The sequence below is a fragment of the Dama dama genome, chromosome 8 (assembly GCF_033118175.1).
Source record: "Dama dama isolate Ldn47 chromosome 8, ASM3311817v1, whole genome shotgun sequence".
Lineage (NCBI taxonomy): Eukaryota > Metazoa > Chordata > Mammalia > Artiodactyla > Cervidae > Dama > Dama dama.
In genome coordinates, this window is record NC_083688.1 from 3,438,962 (window position 1) to 3,460,968 (window position 22,007).

At 46.7% G+C, this 22,007-nt stretch overlaps 1 protein-coding gene across 1 annotated transcript; it reads right to left on the minus strand.

Moving 5' to 3' along the window:
* Positions 1–5,047: 5,047 nt before the first annotated feature.
* On the minus strand, positions 5,048–11,975 carry LOC133060563 (phospholipase A2, membrane associated-like). The gene is made up of 5 exons (XM_061148067.1): positions 11,848–11,975; positions 9,572–9,621; positions 9,243–9,387; positions 7,830–7,936; positions 5,048–5,524 (listed from the first exon to the last, which is right to left on the minus strand). The coding sequence occupies exons 2-5, from the start codon at positions 9,609–9,611 to the stop codon at positions 5,382–5,384; spliced, it is 435 nt and encodes a 144-aa protein (XP_061004050.1). The 5' UTR covers positions 9,612–9,621; positions 11,848–11,975; the 3' UTR covers positions 5,048–5,381.
* Between the last annotated feature and the right edge of the window lie 10,032 nt (positions 11,976–22,007).

The following is a 22,007-nucleotide window of genomic DNA, read 5'->3' on the forward strand; positions in this document are numbered from 1 at the left end:
CATGAAAAATTATATATTGAGAGATCTCTCCCCTCTGTGCCCACCACATTTCCCTCCCTGACGGCACTGCTCTTTATAGGCAAGCATTGAAATTAACTTCTGGTCTTTTCTTTAAATGTTTATGTCAGTATTAGCAAACACATATTCATATTCCCACCCTTTCCTACATAAATGTAGCACACCATTTATATTCCTCCACTCTGCTCTTTTCGCTTGCCACCATATCCTGGGGATTTTCTGTATTGTAACAGAGGAAATGTCCCTCATTAAGCAGGTATATCATATTCCATTTGAAGTTGTACCCTTGCTTATCTAACTCTTCCTATCTGCATGGACACTTGGGTGTATTTCCAACCCAATTAAGAACAATGTAGCAATGATGAAAGTTGCTCACAAAGTACTGTGCAAGTGCTTATGTACTTTCATAGGGTGCATTTCCTGAAGCAGAGAATAACTGCGTATCTAATTTTGATAGATATTGGCAATTTAGTCTCTGTGGGCATTGCGCTCTCCCACCAGCCGTCCATGAGAGGTCTGATTCCCCACACAGCCTTGCCAATAGAGCATTGTCATACTTTTGGATTTTTATCCGTTCTAATAAATAAAAGTAGACCTGGGTATGGCATAAGCCCTCTTGGAGGAGGTTGCCATTAACCCCACCAAAGAGCTGCCAGAACTTACACAGGCCTGGGGAACAGACTCTAGGAGGGCACAGACAAAAGCTTCTGCACACCAGGACCCAGAAGAAAGGAGCAGTGACCCCATAAGAGACTGACCCAGACTTGCCTGTGAGTGCCCCGGAGTCTCCGGTGGAGGCGTGGGTTGGCGGTGGCCTGCTGCAGGGTTGGGAACATTGAATGGAGCAGTGCATGCTGGGACTTTTTGAAGGAGGTCACCATTATCTTTATTACTTCCATGGTTGTTTAGCCTCAGGTCAAACAACAGGCAGGGAATACAGCCCTGCCCATCAACAGAAGATTGGATTAAAGATTTACTGAGCATGGCCCCGCCCATCAGAACAAGACCCTATTTCCCCCTCAGTCTCTCCCATCAGGAAGCTTCCATGAGCCTCTTATCTTTCTCCATCAGAGGGCAGGCAGACTGAAAACCACAGTCACAGAAGACTAACCAAACCGATCACACGGACCACAGCCTTGTCTAACTCAATGAAACTATGAGCCATGCCGTGTATGGCCACCAAAGATAGATGGGTCATGGTGGAGAGTTCTGACAGAATGTGGCCCACTGGAGAAGGGAATGGCAAGCCACTTCCATATTCTTGCCTTGAGAACCCCATGAACAGTTGAAAAGGCAAAAAGATAGGACACTGGAAAATGGACTACCCAGGTTAGTAGGTGCCCAATATGTTACGGGAGCTCAGTGGAGAAATAACTCCAGAAAGAATAAAGAGACAGAGTCAAAGCAAAAACAACACCCAGTTGTGGATGTGACTGGTGATAGAAGTAAAATCCGATGCTGTAAAGAGCAATATTGCATAGAAACCTGGAATGTTAGGTCCATGAATCAAGGAAAATTAGAAGTGGTCAAATAGGAGATGGCAAGAGTGAACATCGACACTTTAGGAATCAATGAACTAAAATGGACTGGAATGGGTGAATTTAACTGAGATGACCATTATATCTACTACTGTGGGCAAGAATGCCTTAGAAGAAATGGAATAGCCATCACAGTCAACAAAAGTCTGAAATGCAGTACTTGAATGCAATCTCATAGACGACAGAATGATCTCTGTTCGTTTCCAAGGTAAACCATTCAATATCACAGAAATCCAAGCCGGTGCTCTGACCAGGAATGCTGAAGATGCTGAAGTTGAACGGTTCTATAAAGACCTACAAGACCTTCTAGAACTAACACTGAAAAAAGATGTCCTTTTCCTTACAGGGGACTGGAATGCAAAAGTAGGAAGTCAAGAGATACCTGGAGTAACAGGCCAATTATGCCTTGGAGTACAGAATGAAGCAGGGCAAAGGTTAATAGAGTTTTGCCAAGAGAAAGCACTGGTCATAGCAAAGAAGACTCTACACATGGACATCACCAGATAGTCAATACTGAAATCAAATTGATTATATCCTTTGCAGTCAAAGATGGAGAAGCTCTATACAGTCAGCAAAAACAAGAATGGGAGCAGACTGTCGCTCAGATCATGAACTCCTTATTGCCAAATTCAGACTGAAATTGAAGAAAGTGGGGAAAACCACTAAACCATTTAGGTATGACCTAAATCAAGTCCCTTACAATTATACAGTGGAAGTGAGAAATAGATTCAAGGGATTAGATCTCATAGAGTGCCCGATGAATATGGATGGAGGTTCATGACATTGTAAAGGAGGCAAGGATTAAGACCATCCCCAAGAAAAAGAAATGCAAAAAGGCAAAATGGTTGTCTGAGGAGGGCTTACAAATGGCTGAGAAAAGAAGAGAAACTAAAGGCAAAGGAGAAAAGGAAAGATCCATATGAATGCAGAGTTCCAAAGAATAGCAAGGAGAGATACGAAAGTTTTCCTCAATGATCAATGCAAAGAAATAGAGGAAAACAATAGAATGGGAAAGACTAGCGATCTCTTCAAGAAAATTAGAGATACCAAGGGAACATTTCATGCAAAGATGGGCACAATAAAGGACAGAAATGATATGGACCTAACAGAAGCAGAAGATATTAAGAGGTGGCAAGAACACACAGAAGAACTATATAAAAAAGATCTTCATGACCCAGATAAACACAATGGTGTGATCACTCACCTAGAGCCAGACATCCTGGAGTGCAAAGTCAAGAGTGCCTTAAGAAGCACCACTATGAACAAAGCTAGTGGAGGTGATGGAATTCCAGTTGAGCTATTTCAAATCTTGGAAGATGATGCTGTGAAAGTGCTGCCCTCAATATGCCAGCAAATTTGGAAAACTCAGCAGTGGCCACAGGACTGGAAAAGTTCTGTTTTCATTCCAATCCCAAAGAATGCTCAAACTACTGCATAATTGCACTCATCTTGCATGCTAGCAAAGTGATGCTCAAAATTCTCCAAGCCATACTTCAACAGTACTTGAACCTTGAAATTCCAGATGTTCAAGCTGCATTTAGAAAAGGCAGAGGAACCAGAGATCAAATTGCAAATATCCGCTGGATCATTGAAAAATTAAGAGAGTTCCAAAAACATATCTACTTCTGCTTTATTGACTACGCCAAAGCCTTTGACTGTGTGGGTCACAACAAACTGTGGAAAATTCTTCAAGAGACGGAAATACTAGACCATCTGACCTGCCTCTTGAGAAACCTATATGCAGGTCAGGAAGCAACAGTTAGAACTAGACATGGAACAACAGACTGGTTCCAAATTAGGAAAGGAGTATGTCAAGGCTGTATATTGTCACCATGCTTATTTAACTTCTATGCAGAGTACATCATGGGAAATGCCAGGCTGGATGAAACACAAGCTGGAATCAAATTGCTGGGAGAAATATCAGTAACCTCGTATATGCAGATGACACCACTCTTAGGTCAGAAAGCAAGGAACTAAAGAGCCTGTCGATGAAAGTGAAAGAGGAGAGTGAAAACGTTGGCTTAAAACTCAATGTTCAGAAATCTAAGATCATGGCATCTGGTCCCATCACTTCATGGCAAGTAGATGGGGAAACAATGGAAACAGGGAGAGACTTTATTTTTGGGGGGGCTCCAAAATCACTACACTTGGTGACTGCAGCCATGAAATTAAAAGACACTTCCTCCTTAGAAGAAGAACTATGGCCAACCTAGACAGCATATTAAAAAGTGGAGTCATTACTTTGCCAGACTTCCCTGGTGGCTTAGACTGTAAAGCGTCTGCCTACAATGTGGGAGACAGTTCAATCCCTGGGTCTGGAAGATCCCCTGGAGAAGGAAATGCCAACCCACTCCAGTACTCTTGTCTGGAAATTCCCATGGATAGAGGAACCTGGTGGGCTACAGTCCATGGGATTGCAAAGAGTCGAACACAAGTGAATGACTTCACTTTCACTTTACTTGGACTATAGACCCCCCAAACACCAGGAACACCGCTTCTGTTCTTTCCCAACAGGCCAGCAGCAGCTGCTCTTATCCAAGGTGGGAGAGGTGGAAGGCTGGGTTTTACTTGTAATAATAAGGACAGATGGAGACAAGCTCGACCTGGTACTTTACATCCATTATCCCTTTTGCTTTTCCCTCAAGCCCATGAACTTGGGACCAAAGTGATCTCCATTTAGATGAGAGAGTGGAAACAGTGTCAGACTTTATTTTTTTGGGCTCCAAAATCACTGCAGATGGTGACTGCAGCCATGAAATTAAAAGACGCTTACTCCTTGGAAGGAAAGTTATGACCAACCTAGATAGCATATTAAAAAGCAGAGATATTACTTTGCCAACAAAGGTCTGTCTGGTCAAGGCTATGGTTTTTCCAGTGGTCATGTATGGATATGAGAGTTGGACTGTGAAGAAAGCTGAGCACCGAAAAATTGATGCTTTTGAACTGTGGTGTTGGAGAAGACTCTTGAGAGTCCCTTGGACTGCAAGGAGATCCAACCAGTCCATCCTGAAGGAGATCAGTCCTGGGTGTTCATTGGAAGGACTGATGCTGAAGCTGGAACTCCAATACTTTGGTCACCTGATGCGAAGTGTTGACTCGTTGGAAAAGACCCTGATGCTGGGAGGGATTGGGGGCAGAAGGAGAAGGGGGCGACAGAGGATGAGATGGCTGGATGGCATCACCGACTCGATGGGCATGAGTTTGAGTAAACTCCAGGAGTTGGTGATGGACAGGGAGGCCTGGCGTGCTGCGATTCATAGGGTCGCAGAGAGTCGGGCACGACTGAGCGACTGAACTGAACTGAACTGAATTGTTAAGGCTTAGGTAAGTGGTGGTGGTGGGGATTCGACTCAACCTGTCTGGTACTAAAGTCTGTATTTCTAACCCCGTATAGTCTACTTCCTTGTCCTAGTTTGTCCTTACACTAGAAGTGCCTGTGAGCACCCTGACCCCCCCACCCCCTGCACACACACACACACACACACACACAGTTTGCTGAATGAATTGCTTTATTCAGAAGAGCCAACCAGGAATGTAGCTGTCACAGTTAAACATGATGCTGGACTTGATTCAAGAGTAGGAGTTGGGAAAAAGTCTCTGGCTGCCCAAGGAAGCAGGGGGAAGGAGCCAGGATACATGCCAGAACTTTGAGCTTCTCATTCTGGATAGAAAGCTTCAGTCTGGGGAGGAGAAGGGCTCCTGGCTGGTCTCTAGGGTGGGCAAGAGGTTTTCCATCATTTGCTGGAGAATGTGGCTAGGGTAGGAAGTGGGGTGCTGAGAAGGAAACTCGGCGTTGGTTGGCAGGGCTTCCAGGGTGAGGGCCTTTCAGCACTTGGGGGCCCTCCCAAAGCACAGAAGGTTGTTGTAGTATTGGAGATTTTTATTGTAGGTCCTCCGGTTTCTATCTAAACAATCGGCAGCTGTTTTATCACATTGACAGAGTTGACGCCTACAGTAGTCCTGATCACCTGGAATCACAATGGAATAAACGTAGGATGCAGATTTGTTAAAATTCTATGGATTCTTGTATGAATTCTGGGGGAAAACACACAGTCCCTGTTTTCCCAGTTTCTAGTCTGAGACAAGCACCAATGTCCAGGTATTGCTGACTGATGGGGAGACAGAATTCCTGCCCTCAGGAAGCCCACACCCCGTCTCATGGGGACACCAGCAGTCATGCACTGGGATTCTGTGAAAAGCCTTGCTGTGAGACACTGTCTCTTTCTTCTCCCCAGCAGATGTGTTCAGGTCCACAGCCCCTGGCCCCTGGGGCCTGGGAATGGGTCTTGATAGGTGTAAGCCAGTCATGGTCACCCCTGTTTCCTTTGTAGTGATTAGTGTCTGGGGAGCATGTGCTCTTGCCCTGACCAATGAGCCACAAGGGAAAGTCTGCTGGGGGCTTCCAGGAAGGATGAATTTCCTCTCTCAAAGAGAAAGATGTGCAAAGGGAAAACCTCTTCCGTAGGGTGAAGCCATAACTCTTGGAGCCCTAGACTGTGCCTTGGAATCACACTGCCAATGTGGCGGAGCAGACGGTTGGGAAAAGACTGGATCCTTGGCAACACAGCTGAGGAGCTGCCCCCGCCCTGGCACTGCCCTCTCCCAGACCCTGTCACAGGAGAGTCAGACTTCTCCCTCTCTGAGCCTCTGTTAGCTGGGCATCTTGCTGCTTGTCACCCAGAGCCTGCTAAAGCCACAGAGCCTTGTGGAAGGTCATGATGGGAAGACATGCTTTCTGATCTGGGAGACCTCAGGCTGTTGAGGAATAGTCCGTGGTTTCTCAAAATCTCACTCATGGGTCAGTAGGCCTGGGGCACTAGGCAATCCCTTCCGGCCACCACCCATCCCTCTCCTCCCCTCCACGGGCAAACTTGCTCCAGAACGTTGTCTACACTCGTAGTCTCTCTTCACTTCCCCCCCACCTCCCAACCCACTCTAATCTGGCCTTGCCTTCACAGATCCATGGGAACAGCTCCCACTGAGGTCCTCAGTGGCCTTTCTGCCTCTAAACCCAAGGAGCCCGGTCAGCCCTTATCCTGGAGGACCCGTCTATTAAACCGGCTGCTGCTAATCCTCTCCTCCTGGCCAGCTCCTCAACCTTCTTGGCTCTTCTCTTCCTTCTCTGACTGTCCCTCCTCTGTCTCCTTCCTGGGCCTTTAAACACCAAATGGGTGGGTACCTCCAACTCTCCTCTCTCTGTGGCCACCTCCTGAATCTGTGTCCAGACTCTCCCTTGAGCTGCCGGTTCCTTCATCCAGTTGCCTTCTGCCCATCTCCCTGGGTGTTCTGGAAGCTTCCAAACTCAACACGCTCCACAGGGACTGCCTCCTGCCCTCTCCTACCAGGCCCTCCTCAGTAGAACCATCCACACAGTGGTATAGCCAACCCAGCAGCTCCCAGGCACCATAAGAGCTTGGTCCACCACCAAGCTCTACCAATCTGACCTCAAATGCATCTCGATGGCACTCTCCACCCCTTGCATCCTGACCCACCACTGCCAAAGCTCAAGGGTTTCCTGTCTCTCGTCTGCATCATGACAATGCTCCCCAGTTTCGTCTGTCAGCATCTACCCTTAGACAGAGCAAGTGTGAAAAGCAAGTATGATTGTACCACTCCTCCTGTTAAGTAAGTAAGTAAGTAAGTAAGTAAGTGAAGTCACTCAGTCGTGTCCGACTCTTTGCGACCCCATGGACTGTAGCCTACCAGGCTCCTCTGTCCATGGGATTCTCCAGGCAAGGGTACTGGAGTGGGTTGCCATTTCCTTCTCCTTTTGTTAAGAGCTCTCTAATTCTTTAGGACATAATCTAAATACAATATGGCCTGGAGACTTGACCTAGCCCCTTCCTGTCTCTCCAGCGTCATCACTCACCACCCTGTCTCATCCTCACCTTTTCCTTCCGCAGCACAGAATTGTTGCAGTTCCCTCTGGACCCTTGTCCCTGATGTATCCTCTTGTGGGGATGCTCCCAATGCTCCTTCCCCCGACCCTTCTCAGCCTTGAGGACTCAGCTTGGAGATCACCACTTTTAGGAAGCTTCCAGGCTTCCATGACCCTCAGGCTGTGTTCAGAGCCCTGACCTTTTTCTTACTTCCCCTCTGAGACTATCATGTTAGATTTTGATTTTCTTTCCTTCTCAGTCCACTATGAACTCCTTCAGGTAGGGACAGGGTCCCTTTTTTCTAGCTCGGATGCCCAGCGCAGTGCCTGGCCCAGAGGACACTCAGTAAAATGAACAGGGGAGGCTGGGTGGTGTTGTGGGTCTCTTTTCTTACCACAAACGATTCGGCCCCATTGGAAAATAAAGTTGTAGCTCTGGGAGATGGTGCGGCATCCGCGTTTTCGTAGGTTTTCGTAGCAACAGTCATGAGCCCTGCAACACCTGTGACAAGACTGAGCTATCGCGGCTGCCTCCCCAGGCTCCAGGGAGCCCAGGTGCCGGGAGCTGTTATGGGAGGTCCCGCCCGTGACGAGGTCATGAAGAAAATACCGGGCAGGCAAGGCCGTCCGGGACCCCATCCATGACGAGGTCACGAGGAAAAAACCTGAGAGGCAAGGCCGTCTAGGATAAGGGACCCTCCAGGTTGGCCTCGGCCTCTACCCCACTCTGTATCCTCCCCGTTTTCTGCTGTTCTTGTTTACCCTGCTGCAGATTCTTGTGTTGCCTGCCGAGAGCTCTCCTGCTCCTCTTTCACTGAATGAGGACCAACTTAAAACCCTAATTAATAAATCTTCTGGACGCTGGTACCCTATGAAGGGGCCAGAGATGAAGGAAATGCTTCCATTCAAACATTTCTCTGGCATTCTGGCTTGTTTGATAAATGTGTGATCTCATTGCAAAAAATGCTCTTGATTGTTCTAAACATCCTAAGCACCGTACGCTAACAAAAGAAACTATTAAGCATAGGCCCCTTCATGGGGTGAGAAAAGCTCCACAAATATGATAGCCACAAATGTGCCTAATAGAAAATACTTTAGATAGAGATTAGCTGGCGACTTCTTGCAGGTAGTTAACTTTTAGACTAAGAGCCTGTTTTGTGCCATATCTGCTGTTTCTGCAGTCCTTCGCATTTCTGTTCTGTAAAAATGTAATCCTATCTAGTTCCCATAGAGAAGACGCTTATTAAAAAGAAAATAGATTAATTATAAGAAAAACAGGGTCGGCTACTGAAGTTGCTTAAGTCACACCAGGTGCAAGCCATAAAATGTTAGCAGGCCTGAAGGCCAAATTATAAGAAAGACTCTTGTGAACGGAAAGTATGTGGGTGACATCCAGTTTCTGTTGAATGTCAAGTTGCTGTGATGTTTTGAGATGCCCTGTGTGCAAGCAACATGCACTTCCCCCAAAGGTGTTGTTAAGGGTATAAAGGGGCCGTGCAAAAATAAACTCCAGACTCAGCCCCGAGCTTTGTCTCACTCTCTCTCTCATTCGCCGACGCCGTTCATCCTGAGGGTTCCCCTGGATCCTGCTGGGGCTGGACCCCGGCACCCAGGGCCCTGTGCTCTCAGCCCCTGGGCCCCGGGACATTGGAATAGTTTACAGCAGAGTTTCCAACAAGCTGGCTGCTTTTTAGGCCGGGACTTCCTGGGTTCCATGCTGATGGGACTAAAGCAGGAGGCTTCAGCTCCCACCTGCATTGGGGCCACAAGAGTGGGCAGAGGGCAGGGAGGGCTGGGGCTGGCCTCACCGATCTGTCGCATCCTTGGGGGTTCCTCTGCTACCCGCACCACAGTGGCAACCATAGAAGCCATAAGCGGTCAGAGGTTCCTTTCCTGTCGTGAACTTGATCATTTTCCGGAAATCTGCCAGAGTTCCACGGACCGGCAGCAGGCCTGGAAGGACAGCAGCTGGTGATGGGGCCTGGGACCCTACCACCTCCCTCTGCCTCTCCCTGCCACCCCCTTGCCCCCACTTCTGAGAGAGGGCCAGATGCGCTGGGAAGGGAAGCTGGGGGATGAGGGTGCCTCCCTCCCTGGGCTGTGCCCTTTGTGGCCAGAGGTCAGGTTCAACCCTTACCGATGGCCATGATCACTGCCAGCAGCAGGAGGGTCTTCATGCTGCGGGTTCTGTGGGGGAGAAATACAGACAGCCCAGCCTAGATCCTCTAACAGGTGGTCCAGCTTCTGCCCCGGCCCCTGCTGTCCTGTTCACATTCAACGATCTTGATGAAGAGAGTCTTTAAAGGAGATCACAGACACGCTCTTCCATCCCAGGGGGGATCCAGCGTGGCTGCCTTCATCGGGCACACAGGACACGTGGAAGGGGCGTGTCCCAGCTTTGTCAAACGATTTACTGGTCAAAACCACCTCTTCCCCCATGATACACTGCTGAGACCTCCATGCGCCTCACCCTCCTGAGAGTTCCTGGGAGGTTGTGACCAGGTCATCCCACCAAACCGGGAGATCCCAGAGGTCATAGGCTCTGTGTCCCCCAGTAGTTGCAGCTTACTCACCCCCACACTAGAGTCAAGGCTTGGGAATTCTGCTCATGGGGTTAGATCCACAGTGTTTTTCTCCAGAACTAAAGCAGCACCATCTCGTTCACCCTTACAGTTGCATATGCACAAACACAATGTCACACACACTTCATACACACACACACACACACACACACACAGACACAGACACACACTCTGTGCTCATCTACTAGTGCAGACATCATTTTACACAATATATTCACGTTCCCACACAACACACCTGTGCACATATATCCTCTTGTCATACCAAATCAGGCACGTGCAGGCTTGTGCTCATGGGTGCCTGCATGTGCATACACATACCTGTACACACACACACACACACACACACACACACTATAGCCAATCTTGAAGTCAGCCAGTGATCAGGGACTGGGTATTCATTTCTGTCTATTTACTTCTAAGAGGATCCCAAGTTAAAATCTCCAAATGACCGCTTTGTTTATTCTGAACTCCAGTTAAATAGCTGATCCCTCTGGAAGCTTGGGGGTTGGTGGGGTGGGAAATAGGGTGGGTGTATGGCCCCTTATTGGTCTCAGAGTTTGGCATGTCCCTCCCCCTAGGCGACTCTCTCTTTTTCCTCTCAGCTGGCCTTATAGAGCTGAGGTTTTTCCATCCTTATGTGCCATTAGCTGATGCCAAAATTGTAGATTACTTTGTCATCTTTCCTGTGGGTCTCCTTCCTAAGTGAATAAATTCCAATACTGGGTCCGGGTGTGACCCTCCTGAACCCACTTCCAGGAGAGGGCAAGTGTTATCTGCTGCTGACTAGGGATTTTTCCTTTCTGCTGCTAAGTACGCCACCTGGGGATAAGTAACAAGGTATGTACTGGTATTCATCCGTTCCATAAACCAATCGTTCACAGAAAGTATGTACGAAGGCTCTTCACAGTGGCAGGAGTCATGTAAGCCTCTCAGGAGGTGATGAGAACTTGTCCTGTGAACTGGGACCCGGGGTACCCCAGCAGGAAAGGACTTCAGGGGAGCAGGTGGTCCCTTCCTCCGACTGGGACCAGCGCCTCCACCCTTTCTTCTTGCTCCTCTATCGTCTCCTCTCCTCCCCAATCCCCCACCCCGCCGCATCTGGAAAAAGCCAGAGACTGTCCTGGAATTTCCCCTCCACGTACAGCTGCCAGCTTGTCTCCTGTCCTCACCTGTTTGGAGATGGAGCTGATTGAGTCTCCTGGGATCTATTGCTTTTCCTTTTTCAGTCTCAGGGAGACAGTGACCCTAGTTTTCATTTCTAAAACTCTTTTCCAGCCCTTTAATAGTGCTCAAATTCAGCTCCCAAGGCCTTCAGTTAACACTTTCCAACACACATCCCCCCAAAAGCCAGTGTGGCAGCGGCTATGTTGCCCATCACCATTCTGCCCACTCCCCTCCACAATCCCCAGGCCCCCCTCCAGGTTAAGCCCAGGAGACTGAATCTGGCTAAGAAAATATGGGCATCAGTGCTGAGGACCACGGCCAGGATGCAATAAGGTAAATATGTGTGCCATGCCCCCGTCTTTCTGTGCCTCGCAGGACGGGACCGGAAGCTGGAGGCAGCTTGGATCCCTGAGTCACTGCATGGAGGACACCCATTGGAGAGCATCCCGCAGACCCTCAGCGGTCTTTGTCTGGGTGAGAAATACAAGTTTCTTGTGTTAAACCACTGATCATTGAGATCAGTGACCAGGAAAACTGTCGCATGGTCATCTCAGCCCCTCAATAGCCAGGGTTGTGGCCGGACAAGACCGTATGGTTGTTACTACTGCAAGATGCCCTTCAGCAATAATCATTAGAAAACTCTGAAAGAATAAAGGTCTTTACTTACAGGACCTGGAAGTTACACAGCGCACCTGGGACCCCCAGGGAGGTCAGAGGTAGAGAGAGAGCTGGAGATCACTGGTCTGTGGTTCTGCTTTTACTGGGGTCGAGGGGGAGCTTACAGTTTCGTGTGCTCACCCTTTATTGGTGAATCTCAACCATGTGAGTCCATGTGAAGCATATGGGAAGAGGAACAACAGGTGGCCCCAAATAGTCAGACTAACCGAAATCTCCAATACAAAGGCGCCCGAGTGAGGGGAGGCATATGGCCCTTTATGTAGTCATGTGGCTGGCAAGGTGTTTATTCTAGATAGTGGTCTTTGAAGTTGGGTGGCTGGCAATCAGGGGGTGTCAACCTCTAATCTAAGGTTATCAGGAATTTACTTTACCAAAAACTAAACAAACCCCCAAACAACCATCAGGATGTTACGGGACCGAGGTCCGGCTGCTCGGCACTTGAAAGGCGATAAAAAGGACAGGTTGGTGGAAAGGAAAGTTTGTTTTATGTTGGATGCCGGCAAATGGGTGGGACAGGGTTGTGGAGGACAGCTGCCTGTCCAAAGCCAGACTCCTGAGAATAATCAGATATAGGCTTTTATAGAGAGGAAAAGTGTCACATGCATAAATATGTATGTCAACTCTCAGAATCATCCTGAAATTGGTCATCATTAGTGTAACCAGCATCATCTTGATTGTTTTAAGAACATTTTATCTTTACTGTTTTAGGAGCCCACAAGGGCTTCCGTTGTGGCTCAGCTGGTAAAGAATCTGCCTGCAATACGGGAGACCTGGGCTTGATCCCTGGGTTGGGAAGATGCCCTGGAGAAGGGAAAGGCTACCCTCCAGTTTTCTGGCCTGGAGAACTATGGACTTTATAGTCCATGGGGTTGCAGAATTGGATACGAATGGGTGACTTTAACTTTGGGCTTCCTTTGTGGCTCAGCAGGTAAAGAATCTGCCTGCAATGTGGGAGACCTGGGTTTGATCCCTGGTTTGGGAAGATCCCCTGGAGAAGGAAAAGGCTACCCACTCTAGTATTCTGGTCTAGAGTATTCCATGGATTGTGTAGTCCATGGGGTTGCAAAAAGCTGGACATGACTGAGTGGCTTTCTTCTTTATTTTCTTATAGTCAAAGCTATGGTTTTCCAGTAGTCATATACAGAGGTGAGAGCCAGACCATAAAGAATGCTGAGAGCTGAAGAATTGATACTTTCAAATTGTGGTGCTGAGGTCACCCTGCTTATTTAACTTTTATGCTGAGTACATCATGAGAAACGCTGGACTAGAGGAAGCACAAGCCGGAATCAAGATTGCTGGGAGAAATATCAATAACCTCAGACATGCAGATGACACCACCCTTATGGAAGAAAGTGAAGAGGAACTAAAGAGCCTCTTGATGAAAGTGAAAGAGGTGAGTGAAAAGGTTGGCTTAAAGCTCAACATTCAGAAAACAAAGATCATGGCATCCGATCCCATCACTTCATGGCAAATAAATGGGGAAACAGTGGAAACAGTGAGAGATTTTATTTTTTGGGGCTCCAAAATCACTGCAGATGGTGACTGCAGCCATGAAATTAAAAGATGCTTACTCCTTGGAAGAAAAGTTATGACCAACCCAGACAGCATATTAAAAAGCAGAGATATTACTTTGCCAACAAAGGTCCATCTAGTCAAGGCTATGGTTTTTCCAGTAGTCATGTATGGATGTGAGAGTTGGACTATAAAGAAAGCTGAGCACAGAAGAATTGATGCTTTTGAACTGAGGTGTTGGAGAAGACTCTTGAGAGTTCCTTGGTCTGCAAGGAGATTCAACCAGTCCATCCTAAAGGAGATCAGTCCTGGGTGTTCATTGGAAGGACTGATGTTGAAGCTGAAACTCCAATACTTTGGCCACCTCATGCGAAGAGCTGACTCATTGGATAAGACCCTAATGCTGGGTAAGATTGAGGGCAGGAGGAGAAGGGGACGACAGAGGATGAGATGGTTGGATAGCATCATCGACTCAATGGACATGAGTTTGGGTGGACTCTGGGAGTTGGTGATGAACAGGGAGGCCTGGCGTGCTGCAGCTCATGGGGTCGCAAAGAGTCGGACATGACTGAGCAACTGAACTGAACTGAACTGAACTGAGTCCCTTGGACTGCAAGGAGATCAAATCAGTCAATTCTAAAGGAAATCAACCCTGAATATTTACTGAAAATACTGATGCTGAAGCTGAAGCTCCAATACTTTGGCCAACTGGTGTGAAGAGCTGTCTCATTGGAAAAGACTCTGATGCTGGGAAAGACTGAAGGCAGGAGGAGAAGGGGACGACAGAGGAAGAGATGGTTAGATAGCATCACTGATTCAGTGGACATGAATTTGAGCAAACTCCAGAGACAGTGAAGGACAGGGAATCCTGGTGTGCTGCAGTCCACAGTATTAGGGCTGGACATGACTTAGTGACTGAACAACAGGCGTTCATCTTCCGTTCCATGGTTGGTTTGTTTCCCTTTCTGTGAAGCCAAATCTCAGAATTGTGGAAGCTTATGTGATAGGTACAGTCTGGTCATTGTGCAGTTAACTTCCTCCACCTGGTGGGAGTTTGAGTATCTATGAGAGCTCTCAGGAGACGACTCAGAATGTTTACTACAGCCCTTGAGGAGGAACTAAAGATCCTTGACTTGCTTACTGATTACATTATTATTATTTGTTCTCCTCTGACTGCTTTCCTTTGTTCCTGCACGTTCTCACTTCTCTGATTAAACTTACTCTTTGGCTAAGATGTTTCCACAGACAAAAGGCAGGTAGAGGACATAGAGGGGGCAAGGATCATAGGGTCCTGCTTGGGTTCAAGGCTTTCCTCTACATAACCTATCTAAACGGACTCACAGTCACCTCAGGCAGTGTTCATCTTGAAGATACAGTTTCCCTGAAGAGCTAGACCTGTATTAAACATTGACTTGTGTCCTCACCGAATTCCTGTGGTGAAGGAATTTGTTTACTGGGTTTACTCTCCTCTTTCACTTTCATCAAGAGGCTCTTTAGTTCTTCTTCACTTTCTGCCATAAGGGTGGTGTCATCTGCATATCTGAGGTTATTGATATTTCTCCCGGCAATCTTGATTCCAGCTTGTGCTTCATCCAGCCCGGCATTTCACATGATGTGCTCTGGATACAAATTAAATAAGTAGGGTGACAGTATACAGCTTTGATGGACTCCTTTCTCAATTTGGAACCAGTCCATTGGTTAGAATGTCTGATTCTAATTGTTGCTTCTTGACCTGCATACAGGTTTCTCAGGAGGCAGATCAAGTGGTCTGGTATTCCCATCTCTTTAAGAATTTTCCGCAATTTGTTGTAATCCACACAGTCAAAATCATCTGGGCGGTGGTCAAAACCATCCCCAGGAAAAACAAATGCAAAAGACTAAATGGTGGTCTGAGGCGGTCTTATAAATAGCTGAGAAAAGAAGAGAAGCTTTACAATGGCCAGGACATGGAAGCAACCTAGATGTCCATCAGCAGATGAATGGATAAGAAAGTTGTGGTACATATACACAATGGATATTACTCAGCTATTAAAAAGAATGCATTTGAATCAGTTCTAATGAGGTGGATGAAACTGGAGCCTATTATACAGAGTGGAGTAAGTCAGAAAGAAAAACACCAGTACAGTATATTAATGCATATATATGGAATTTAGAAAGATGGTAATGATGAGCCTATATGCGAGACAGCAAAAGAGACACAGAGATAAAGAACAGATTTTTGGACTCTGTGGGAGAAGGCGAGGGTGGGATGGTTTGAGAGAATAGCATTGAAACATGTATATTATCATATGTGAAATAGATCACCAATCCAAGTTCAATGCATGAAACAGGGCACTCAGGGCTGGTGCACTGAGACGACCCTGAGGGATGGGATGGGGAGGGAGGTGGGAGGGGCTTCAGGATGGGGAACACATGTACATCTGTGGCAGATTCATGCCAATGTATGGCAAAAACCACCACAATATTTTAAAGTAATTAGCCTCCAATTAAAATAAATAAATTAATTTAAAAAAAAGAAGAGAAGCGAAAGGCAAAGGAGAAAAGGATAAGGTTTTATGGTGGGCCTAATGTGGTATGCCCTTCACAGATCACTGCTTTGTTGTGGCAAAGGGGCTCACGTAATTCAATGAAACTATGAGCCATGTCATGCAGGGTCATCCAAGGTGGACGGGTCATAGTGGGAGTTCTGACAAAACGTCATCCCCTGGAGGAGGGAATGGCAAACCGCCCCAGTATACTTGCTGTGAGAACCTCGTGGACTGACGGAAAGATTTGACACCAAAAGATGAGTTCCCCAGGTTGGAAGGTGTCCAATATGCTACTGGGGAAGAGTGGAGGACAATTACTAATGGCCCCAGAAAGAATGCAGCAGCCAGGCCAAAACAGAAATGATGCTCAGTTGTGGATGAGGCTGGTGATGAAAGTAAAACCTGATGCTGCAAAGAACAGTATCTCATAGGAACCTGGAATGTTAGGTCCATGAATCAAGATAAATTGGATGTGGTCAAGCAGGAGATGGTAAGAATAAACATTGTCATCTTAGGAATCAGTGAACTAAAATGGACGGGAATGGATGAACTTAATTCAGATGACCATCATATATAATACTGTGGGCAAGAGTCCCATAGAAGAAATGGAGTAGCCCTTATAATCCAAAAAAAAGTCCAAAATGCAGTACTTGGGTGCAACTTCAAAAATGGCAGAATAATCTTGGTTCTTTTTCAAGGCAAGCTGTTCAACATCACAGTAATCCAAATCTATGCCCCTACTACCAATGCCGAAGAAGCTGAAGTTGATCCATTCTATGAAGACCTAGAAGACCTTCCAGAACTAATACCAGAAAAAAGATATTTTATTCATCACTGGGGATTGGTATGCAAAAGTAGGAAATCAAGAGATGCCAGGAGTAATAGGCAAGTTTGGCCTTGGAGAACAAAATGAAGCAAAACAAAGGCTAACTGAATTCTGCCAAGAGAATGCCTTGTCAGAGAAAATACCCTTTTTCAACAACACAAGAGATGACTTTACACATGGACATCACCAAATGGCCAATACCGAAATCAAATTGACTACATTCTTTGCAGCTGAAGATGAAGAGGTTGTAAACAGTCAGCAAAAACAAGACCTAGAGCTGACTATGGCTCAGATGATCAACTTCTCATAGCAAAATTCAGACTTAAAGAAAGTGGGGAAAACTGGTAGGTCAGCCAGGTATGACTTAAATCAGACCCCCTATGAATATGTAGCAGAGGTAAAGAATAGATGCAAGGGATTAGGTCTGGTAGACAGAATACCTGAAGGACTATGGATGGAGGTCTGTAATGTTGTACAGGACACAGCAAACAAAGCCATCCCAAAGAAGAAGGAAAGCAAGAAAGCAAACTGGTTATCTGAGACTCCTCTGTCAATGGGATTCTCCAGGCAAGAATACCGGAGTGGATTGTCATTCCCTTCTCCAGAGGACTGTCCTGACCCAGGGATTGAACCCAGGTCTTCTGCATTGCAGGCAGATTCTTAACCAACTGAGCTACAGGGAAGTCCTAGCTAAAGAAAGAAGAGAATTGAAAAGCAAGGGAAGAAGGGAAACGTATATGCAACTAAATGCAGATTTCTGAAGAACAGTACGGAGAGAAAAGAAGGCCTTGAATGAACAGTGTATAAAACTAGAAAACAACAGAAGGGGAAAGACTAGAGATCTCTTGGGGAAAATTGAAGATATCAAAGGAATGTTTTGCCCAAAGATAGGCACAATAAAGGACATAAACGGTAGAGACCTAGTAGACACTGAAGAGATCAAGAAGAGATGGAAAGAATACTTGGAAGAGCTGTATAAGAAAGATCAAAATGAACCAGACTGTTGCGATGGTGTGTTCAGCCACCCAGAGCCAGACATTCTGGAGAGCAAAGTCAAGTGGGCCTTAGGAGGCACTGCTGTTAATAAAGTTGGAGGATGCCACGGAATTCCAGTAGAATTATTCAAAGCCCTAAAGGATGATGCCATCAAGTGTTGCATTCATATGTCAGCAAATATGGAAGACCCAGCAGTGGCCACAGAACTGGAAAAGGTCAATCCTCATCCCAGTCCCCAAGAAGGGTAGTACTCAAGAATGTGCTAACCATCGGACAATTGCACTCATCTCCCATGTTAATAAGGTCATGCTTAAAATCTTGCATGCTAGGCTTCAGCCTTATGCAAACCAAGAACTTCCAGATGTCCAAGCTGGCTTTAGAAAAGAAAGGGGAACCAGAGATCAAATTGCCAACATTCACTGGATCATAGAGAAAACTAGGGAATTCTAGAGAGACGTCTCCCTCTGTTTCTTGACTACACCAAAGCCTTTGACTGTGGATCATAATAAACTGTGGAAAGCTCCTATAGAGGATGGCAATACCAGACTATCTTACCCGTCTCCTGATAATCTGTATGCAGGTCAAGAAGCAACAGTCAGAACCCTGTAGGAACAACTGATTGATTCAAGGTTGAGAAAGGAGTGCAGCAGTGCTGTCTGCTGTCACGCTGTTTGCTCAGCCTATAAGCTGAGCACATCATGAGACATGCCAGGCTGGATGAGTTACCAGCTGGAATCAAGACAGGTGGGAGAAACATCAACAGTCTCAGATATGCAGATGATATCACCCTAATGGCAGAAAGAGAAGAGCAACTAAAGAACATCTTGATTTAGGTGAAGAAGGAGAGTAAAATAGCAGGCTTAAAACTAAATATTAAAAAACTAAGATCATGGCATCTGGTCCCATTACTTCATGGCAAATAGAGGGGGAAAAGGTAGAAGCAGTGTCACATTTCCTCTTCTTGGGCTCCAAAATCACTGCAGGTGGTGACTGCAGCCATGAAGTCAGAAGATGTTTGCTTCTTGGCAGGGAAGCTATGACAAACCTAGACAGTGTGTTGAGAAGCAGAGACATTTCTCTGCCAACAAAGGTCTGTACAGTCCTTGGTTGTGAGAGCTGGACTGTAAGGAAGGTGGAGCACCGAAGAATTGATGCCTTTGAACTGTGGTGTTGGAGAGGACTCCTGAGAGTCCCTTGGACAGCAAGGAGATCAAACTGGTCAATCTTAAGGGAAATCAACCCTGAACACACGTTGGAAAGACTGATGCTGAAACTCCAGTACCCTGGTTATCTGATGCTAACAACTGGCTCACTGGAAAAGTCCCTAATGCTGGGAAAGATTGAGGGCAGAAGGAGAAGAGGACATAAGAGGATGAGATGGCTGGATGGCATCACCGATGCAATGGACGTGAACTTGGACAAACTCCGGGAGATGGTGAGGGACAGGGAGGCCTGGCGGGCTGCAGTCCATGGGGTCACAAAGAGTCGGGCACGACTGGGTGACTGAACAACGGCAACAATGCGGGATGACTGGTGTCTCTAGAAAGAGGAGAGATTCGGACCCACACACGTCTTCACTGGGAGAATTCCAGGTGAAGGTGAAGGCAGAGATCGAGGTGGGGAGGTTTTATAAACCAAGCAATCCTAAAGATGGCCAGGACACCACCAGAGCCTGGGGAGAGGAAGGGACAGACCCTCCCCTGCAGACCTCAGAAGGAGCCAACCTCACGGGCACCTTGTTCTGAGACTCCTGGCCTCCAGAACTGAGAGACCAGAAGTTTCTATTGTAGCTTTCTATTAAGCTACTCAGGTTGTGGTACCTGGTACAAATTCCTACCAAATAAAAAAAAACTCAGGTCATTTCTGTGGGTCTTTGTAATCTAGGATGTGGTTGTGGCCATCAAACCATCAGCCACCCCTGACAGTTCACCCTGGGGGGATTCAGGATGGAGGAAAAAAGAGGATACTGGCTCTACTAAGTAAGGGGCTGATCACAGCAGCGATGCAATAGGCCCAGACTCTTGCATCTTCCCATACATAGAAAAGTGACAAACTCATTAATTTGCGATATCTGGTTTTCCTTTAGTTGGCAGTAATCTTTTGATGTTTGACTCTCTGGGCATTTTTGTTTGCTTGCTTGTTTTGCAGAAACACCTACATATCTTGGCTCTTCCCTTACCCCTGAGGACAGTCCTCAGACCTACCTGAGAGGCTGTATCCAGGCTAAAGTCCTCAGTAATGCCCCCAGTAAAACATAATTCTCAACATTTAGGTTCTGCATTTTTTTTTCCATCAACAGATTTTTGCTTCTCATGCCCATTTGTTTTAGGCCTAAATGAAGTTCAGAGATGATGGGCTAGAACTCGGCCTATCGATAAGCACCTCAGTTTTACAATACTGTTGTTTCTATACATCACCCCATACATCCTGGTGGCCCCTGGTGTCACATCCAGGTCCCCACACTCAAGGACTCTGATGATGTCACACTGCCTCTCCTTTTCCATCTTTTCAGGATTTTCCCTAAGAATTCAAAGTCCATGGTTTAGCTTCTTGTTCTACCACCTTTATCCAAGGACTAATTTAGCACTTGGAGTACATTACTGTAAAAAGAAATACTCTCACAGGGCTTGCATTTTAGTGGAGAGAGACAGACAAGAAAACAAAAGATACAATAGGTGAATGACATACAATTGGTCCTTGAAGGGCTCGGGGGTTAGGGGCACTGACCCTCTGCACAGTTAGAAATCTGAGTGGGCCCTCAGTATCCACGATTCCCCATATATATGGATTCAACCAACCCTGGGTTATGTATCAATGTAGTGCCTATGATTGAAAAAAATTCTATGTGTAAATGGACCTGTACAATTCAAATCCTTGTTGTTCGAGAGTCAACTGTGCATTCGGGAACGAGCTTACGGTTGCTGGGGAAGGTTGGGGAGAAGGAATAGTTAGGGAATTTGGGATGGACATGTACACTCTGCTTTATTTTAAATGGATAACCAATGAGGGCTTACTGTATAGCCCATGGAACTCACCTAAATGTTATGTGGCAGGCGGGATGGGAGGGGAGTTTGGGGGAGAATGGATACATGTGTATGCATGGCTGAGACCCCTCCTATTCATCTGAAACTGTCACAGTATTGTTTTCTGGTCTGCTAAACCCCTATAGAAAATAGTTAAAAAAAATAAAAGAGTCAACTGTGGAATGTCTGGTGAAGCTGAGAGGTAGGGACATCTCTGCTGGGGCAGCGGGAGCGTCATGGGGAAAGGAGGCTGCTACTTCACATGGGCTGGACGCGCTCCAACAGGATAGTCAGTGCTCAGAAAAGTTTTCCTAAGTTTTAATAATTAGAAGAGTCAGCGTGTTATCAGCGGTCACTTCCAGCAGCCGTATTACGGATGAACTTTTTCTGTACTCCATTTCCTAATCTTCCCTTTGTGAGGAAAAATTATTCATGACTCTTCTTTTTTTTTAAAAAAATCTTCTAATTTGAAAATGTATTTACAAGAAAGTAAAGAAACTTTAGGCTACCCTGGTGGCTCAGCTGGTAAAGAATCCGTCTGCCATGTGGGAGACCTAGGTTAGATCCCGGGGTTTGGGAGATCCCCTGGAGCAGGGAATGACAACCCACTCCAGTATTCTGGCCTGCAGAATCCATGAACTGTATAATCGATGGGGTCGCAGAGTTGGACACGACTGAGCGACTTTCACTATGTAAGAAGAGAACAACCAGAAGCCTCATTGAAATGCAGCCAGGGGACCAGAGTGGGGAGCTCTCACACCCGTAAGGACAGAAGAGCCCAGCGGAAAGAAGGAAAGACAGACTCCCTTCTCAGAAAAGACTCAGCCAATGAAAAGACACGGACTCTTTGTTTCCTAGAGCCCTTCCCCACTGTACACAGCCAGCGGCTCGGATGCCAAGTATTAAAGAATTCTGGTCCAGGTGGGAATATCTCAGGGGAACCCAGAATAAAAAGAGGGGAATTAACATCCAGGTGAGGGTAGGACTATCTACGTAATTTGTGGGTCCCAGTGCAGGATGAAATGCAGGATTCCACATCATTGAGATGGCTGGGGCAGAGCAGTAAAGTAGGCGCAGTGCCCACTGGGACTCTGCCTGGGTCACAAGCCCAGGAAGCCAGCCCGGGGTGAGGGGAGAAATGCCCTGAGAGTCCCCGTGGTGGTCTGAATTCCCAATACATTGACCACCCCCTTCAGCAGGCTGGCAACGTGGGAGGACATGCGTTACAGAAGATGGGACTATGCCTCCCCCAGATCCAGAGCAG

Coding starts and splice junctions, on each gene's coding strand:
- LOC133060563 (XM_061148067.1), bottom strand. CDS start 9,611: ATGAAGACCCTCCTGCTGCTGGCAGTGATCATGGCCATCG. Junction 9,388..9,571: donor GGCAGTGATCATGGCCATCG/GTAAGGGTTGAA, acceptor CTGTCCTTCCAG/GCCTGCTGCCGGTCCGTGGA. Junction 5,525..7,829: donor ATGGGGCCGAATCGTTTGTG/GTAAGAAAAGAG, acceptor TTGTGATTCCAG/GTGATCAGGACTACTGTAGG.